Source organism: Ammodytes marinus, assembly GCF_949987685.1.
Source record: "Ammodytes marinus genome assembly, chromosome: 1".
In the NCBI taxonomy this organism is placed as follows: Eukaryota; Metazoa; Chordata; class Actinopteri; order Uranoscopiformes; family Ammodytidae; genus Ammodytes; species Ammodytes marinus.
Window position 1 is genome coordinate 16,582,202 of NC_137230.1, and position 6,370 is coordinate 16,588,571.

The 6,370-nt window shown below is 36.0% G+C and overlaps 1 protein-coding gene across 1 annotated transcript; it reads right to left on the reverse strand.

Moving 5' to 3' along the window:
• Nucleotides 1-838: 838 nt before the first annotated feature.
• nudt21 (nudix hydrolase 21) lies at nucleotides 839-4,885 on the reverse strand. Its single transcript, XM_080025347.1, has 7 exons — nucleotides 4,667-4,885; nucleotides 3,808-4,008; nucleotides 3,490-3,553; nucleotides 3,308-3,397; nucleotides 2,600-2,675; nucleotides 2,331-2,445; nucleotides 839-1,291 (listed from the first exon to the last, which is right to left on the reverse strand). Exons 1-7 carry the CDS (start codon nucleotides 4,786-4,788, stop codon nucleotides 1,270-1,272), a joined length of 690 nt encoding a protein of 229 aa, XP_079881473.1. The 5' UTR covers nucleotides 4,789-4,885; the 3' UTR covers nucleotides 839-1,269.
• Nucleotides 4,886-6,370: the final 1,485 nt, after the last annotated feature.

The following is a 6,370-nucleotide window of genomic DNA, read 5'->3' on the forward strand; positions in this document are numbered from 1 at the left end:
GGGGCCCTCATCCCCTTTCCTCCAAACCTTATTTATCTAACAAAGACATCTGTGTAACCGCTTTTCTTATAATCCAAATTACTTTATTTGCATGAAAAGTTCAACAACAAAAAAATTGTGCCAATGCATCAAAATACAATTTGTGCAAATGACAGTACAAAATAATAATTTGTTTCATATTAACATTAGGATTAAATTCAAATTCAAACATTCACATTCAACTACTATGCATATTATTTTTGTGTCTCCATAATTTACCTCTAATTTCTTGTGATATCTTCTCACAAATAACACAAGATAGAAATGGATTTTTAAAATGACAGGTGAAAACGGGAAAAAAAATAGATAGCTACTGTTGTATTGCATTTCTCATGAATTTTCCCTGTTTCTTATTCATTTTCTCTATACGATATCCTTTTAAATGCTTGTTTGAATTGCTATCTTTGCACCTATTTTATGTAGGATTGTATTTTGTGAAGCAACTTTTTGCTTGCAGGTTCCTTAATTTTTTTAATCATTTATACTGCAGTTTGAGCGATGCAATTAAATGTTCCCCATCTGCGACTACATCCACAAAATAATACTTTTTGTTTTTCAGTGGTAATTTAAGCAGAAATAGTTTGGTTTTCACATTCACTTGATGCATATGCACTGGATGTTTGATCACCATGTTACATAAGACCTTTTTTTTCCTTTTTTATGTTACAACAGTTCAACATTTTAATAAATAAGAAATTAAAAGAAAAAAAAGAAAAAAGACAATTCAAAAGCAACTTGCCAGATAAGAGTTTTAAAGTTACATTTGAACTTCTTAAGTGTCATTCAGCCACTCACTTGCTCTCCGAGATTTATAAAAACATACTCAAAAGACTGCTTTATTAAAAAGAAAACAAAAAACCCACAGCATTGTTACAGGTTAAAACAACAGGAGACTCAATGATGTAGTTTGTTTAATCAAACATCGTTCTTCTCCGAGACGAAATAAAATCAGATCTTAGCACACTGGAATACAGACTGTCATACTACAAAAATGAGCAGTTTCACAAGTTTAAAAAAAATCAAAACAGACTAAACAAAACAAACATATGACAATTTTACTAAGAGTATAAACACCCCTGTGAACTGTCAATATACTTGACATTACAAGCTTTTCTTTTTTTGAAAGTTGAGCTAAGGGTGAGACGTATTTTTTCACCACGTTGTCTCTTGTCTTCTCTCAGACCGGGCTGCACTCACAGAGACAGCTAGATGCACTTCTGCTCACCCAGGTTAGTTATAGATGAAGTTGAACCTATAAAAAGACAACAAGATTATTACAAATTTAGTTTACAAGAGATTTTCACAATAATGACATTGCAATTAGTTGGCTTTACCTATTTTATTATTCTGTTAAGAAGTTATGTGTGGAGTTGTTTAACCTCCTCTATGAAGCAGTTTTTATTTGTCTTGTTTGTCAGGTCACAGTCCAAAATGGTTTCACACCAGGCACGTGCAGACAAAGACATCAATGGAGGCCTACATGCCCTTTTTTTCTTTCTCATTAAATAAATAGATTCCTGCTAAACATTTATGTTGATTAATTCAACGTCAAAAGATTGGTACTCCTACGAGATCTCCTTTACCCTACTCTCCCTACATCCTTCCTTGTGTCCTGCAGCACAGTATAATATAATGCACACACGCACTCAGAAGTCAGCATAAAGAGTAACTTTGAAGCAGACATCAGGTGGCCAAACAAAGTATAAATATAATGTTCGTTTTATATTGATATTGATGCCTTCAGGAATTGCTTCTACTATTAAGCAGCTGAAAATGTGCCAAGTAGCTCTTTATTGAGAACTAGGTAAGAGTTGGGCTGGTTACCATGTGAGGAGTATTTCCATTTTTTCTTTGCATGTATCATTGATTAACTGTAGCAGTGTTTAAGCAAACCTCAGTTATGGAGTCGTTTTAAATATATACATTGTATAAAAGCTAGCTTAAAGTTTCAGTTTTCTTATACCTGAATATGATATATTCCCCTTTATCTGCAATGAATCCTTTGCCATTTGTTGCAAATTTAACGTCAAAGCACATAAAAAACACTGACTTGCATAATTGCATTTTTCTCCTCTGGCTTGTATAAATAAAATATGCAGATATGCTAATTTATTAGATAATAAATCACACGTTACACAGTACGTTTTGTCATAATTTAACATTAAAGCAATTTAATTCCAGCGCTTCAGTCTTATATTTAGCCACCATGACAATGAAGCAAAGAAAGGAGTGTTCCAGATCTATTTATTTCATACAATAAACAAAAAAGCATAAGAATAAATTATCAATACCTGCTCAATAGCTGTGGTAGACTGGAAATTATTGGTCCATAACCAGGAGCGTTGTCGTACAGTTCAAACAACGGGGCTGCCACCAGTTTATAGTTCTTGGGCACAGCAAACAGCGCTGTGGAAACATGATTCATAAATTTAATAATGAGATAAAATGACAGAGAAACTTTACTTATAAAAACTTTATTTATGATTTTTTTATTTAAAAAAGAAAATCAAAAAAACAGTGCCAAATACAATAATTCCATATAACATGATGAAATACTGACCTTTTTCCTGCAACTGAACCAGGAATAGCTTCTTATGCTCCTTAGGTTTGGTGATGTGAGCTGGAATATATGGATACTGCAAGGCAAACACATTCCCATTAGTTCAAATTGACATGAGCAGAAATAAGCTACGTACGTATGTATATTGGTCACTAATTGACTACAGAGACTCCTCCTGCATAGTGATAGTGTCTTCTATAAATCATTGCAATACATAAAAAAGCAACATATTTTGGACTCTGTAGCGGAAATAAAGGAATGGACTAGAGATAGAATTTCAATACTGCACAGTTAATTCTACAATGCTTTCAATGAAAGGTTAGAAATAATTATATATATATATATATATATATATATATATATATATACACACACACACACACACACACACACACACACACACGAGGGACTTGAAAAGCGTACAGTGCTTCATTGATTTTCGAATTGATTTCCAATTTCCTCAAAGTACCACTGCGTCTCTGTCATTCCTTAATCCTAAACCTGGAACCATAGCTGAAGGCTCGGCTTGCCAATGTACCCCCCACAAAAAAAGAAAAGTTCTAAATGATGAAGAAATCAAAATTCTTTTTTTGCCAGGATAATGATGAAATGCCATTTTCATATTGTGCCATGCCTTGTTCCTACAAGTTAACTTGTTAGTTAAATCATCAAAACATCTCATTGTCCATGTCATCGGCGTGTACTAACCTGTGGAGGCTCGAAGTTTGGTCGCCACCAGTTGCCGATACAGTCGTCAATCACCCAGTCCTGCTTAACGCCGTCCTGCCGCCCAAGGATCTAACACCAAAAGACAAGTTATTCAACACAAACTCCACGAACCACCACAGGAGCTAACAACACGAATCTAAAACTGTGTGTGACGCAGGTACCTCAGTCATCAGTCGCTTAAGACCTTCTACCTCGTCTTCTCCGGCACTCAACTCGCCCCCGGGGCTGCAGGAGAAAAGCAAAGTAAATGGTAAATGGTAAATGGACTTGACTTATATAGCGCTTTTCTAGCCGATTTTCTCAGCCCCAAAGCGCTTTACATATCTTACCACATTCACCCATTCATACACACACTCATACACCGATGGCAGTTGTGTATGAGTGTGTGTATGAATGGGTAACACTTTTGACACTTATTTTAAGTGTCAAAACTTCCTCCTGGTGGTCCAAACAGGAGCTTATGAACATGAGCTACTCACAGTTTGAAGAATGTGGTGCCGAGCTGCAGCAGTAATACATGAGGCAGCCGGTGTTCATGGACAATTAGAACGCCCTCCACCGTCCTCCGCATTCCCTGCTTATCAAACTCTTCCCGCATGCGCTGGAACCGAGCGGCCACCGAGCTGTCCTTCTCGTACAGAGGCTCCTTGGTGCCAAACGTGTAATTGGTGAGAGGATATCTGCAGTAAAAATACATGAGAAGTCAGAAGATATTTAAATAAAATATTTTCTGTGATTTATCAAGCAATTCTGATCAGAAACATATTGATAACTAATTCTGAAATGTGAATATTTACTGGTTTCCTTCCATAATTGTTTTAATTATTTTGGGTTTAAGGTGGTTAAAAGATATATCGCTTTGTTCTGATCGATTTTGGCCTTTTATTAAAACAAATTTACTGATTAGTCGATTGTATGATGAGCAACTAATAAGTCTGTTGACTAGGCTATAATAATTTATTTATGTATGGATTACATTTGGGCTCATGTAATACAAAAAAAACACCATGTTTTGTTTATTGTAATATAATAGAGGACAAAGAAAACCAGCAAGTTTGGCCATTTGAGGCTGAAACAAATTATTTTAAAGCAACATTTTCTTGAAAAAATACCTTTATGCCTTTTGAATTATTATTCAAATCTACTTTTTCAGCTCTATAATCAATTAAATCGTTAGTTACTTGCAGCCTACTGTTAGCTGAGAAACAAACAGCGAATGCGTCGTTGCAGAAAATATTGATCTATTGGAGGTTATGAGTATTTGATTGAGTTAGTCCTGCAGGAATCAAACACAATGAGCTACAGCAGAACAGCCACCCCGCACAAACACACACTCACAGGTTGATGGTCCTCTCCAGGCTGAGCGGCTTCGCGGGGCCGCTGTTGTATTTGTTCCCGAACTGAACGGCTCCTCCGCGGGGCCATCCGGCGGCCGAGCGGTTAGGAGGCACGATCGACATCTCAACAGTGAGCGTTGGTTTGTAACAAACAGGAATATCTAAACTGCAAAAAAGGGAATTTCTTCAGCACAGTCCACAACCGTCGATTCCCTCTGTATCTCGTCTTCCGGGTGAAACGTGTTTTTTTTTTCTGGGCGATTTTCAACCGCAGGCGCCTCCTGTCGGTCCGGAGGAAGAACGATCAGGTTTAGTGTTTATTGATGTAGCCATTCAGGTCTTATTTTAATCTTTTTACTACTATTTATGCTTTTAATGCTCGCTTGTTTTTAATATTCTGATCATTATCATTGTGTGACAGTGGTGCAGTAGTCAAACTATTTCAAGGATGATTATTAAAGAAAAACACGCAATGTAAAAAAGTAAAAAAACACCAAATTACAAATTATATTTAGTTCTATATATAAAAAAACAACTAAACTAGATAGGGAAACATATGGCTAAGTTAAAGGATAATTAATTCAACCTAAAAGGCAAGATATTAATAACATGTAGGCTAGCCTAATTATTAAAATGTGCATTAAAATTTGCTGAAGCCCTCTTTTGTCATGTAAAATTACTTAAAGGGAAGTTTCATGATAAAACCTTGTTTATACCGCACGGTACTATCCTGAATCAATTGGCTTAAATACCTTTAAAAATAAGGGATTATTATTGTGTAAATGTAGCATTTAAAGATGAAATACTGTGTGAATTTTATTTCTGTGTCATTCATCCGTACTTATTTCTACAAAATAAATCACAAAGCTGCTTTAGTTTTTGGTGTTTGGCTAAAAGAATGCACTTTATCATCATTCCTCCCCCAGGACTTTCGTTGGATTAACATTTATGCATGATCAGCTCAATGTGCAAGTTCAGGAAAGAACATTTTAAACTAATTTTAAACCCCAAAAAGTTTCAAACAAACATTAATTTCAACATGGAAAGTTCACTATTGACTTCCAGAGCTTTCAACAACATCTCACAGTCTTCTTCTCCAGTAAAACCCCAGCATTGAGTGAAGATCTTCATGTCAAAAAAGCGTTAATGATCCGAAATAATGTATTCACACACTAAAAAAATAGCAGAAAGTCAATTCAATAATCCATTTAATATTCATATGTCTCTTATCCATCTATTGTAAACATGGTGTATTTTACCACAGTAATTATTTTATGGTACACAATTATACGTGCAATGCAAAAAAAAAAAAAAAAAAAAAAAACTCAAACATAAGTTGTAGGGACAAAGACACTGCTGGATTTGTTGATTACATCACACCAAGGGGATCTCAGTTCTTTGGTCCAGTGGCCCACCCTGTGTGGTGTGCTGCTGTAATGTTGTGGTCCCTGTAGGAAGTGCCATGGATCATGTATACCCACCCCCTCCCAACCCCACCCCTATTACCCTTCACTGTGGCCTCTCCTGCCCCTGTCACAGTTGATGGTCCTGTATTCAGCGATTTCATTACTTTTGAATTATTTCTCACCCACTGACTTGGTTTCTTCTTGTTTAATAGCTTTCATCGGCTCAGCATCATTCCCAGATGACACAGGTTCGGTCATTCCCACTTCTGTTTCCACTACATCTCCTTCAGGTTTCACAC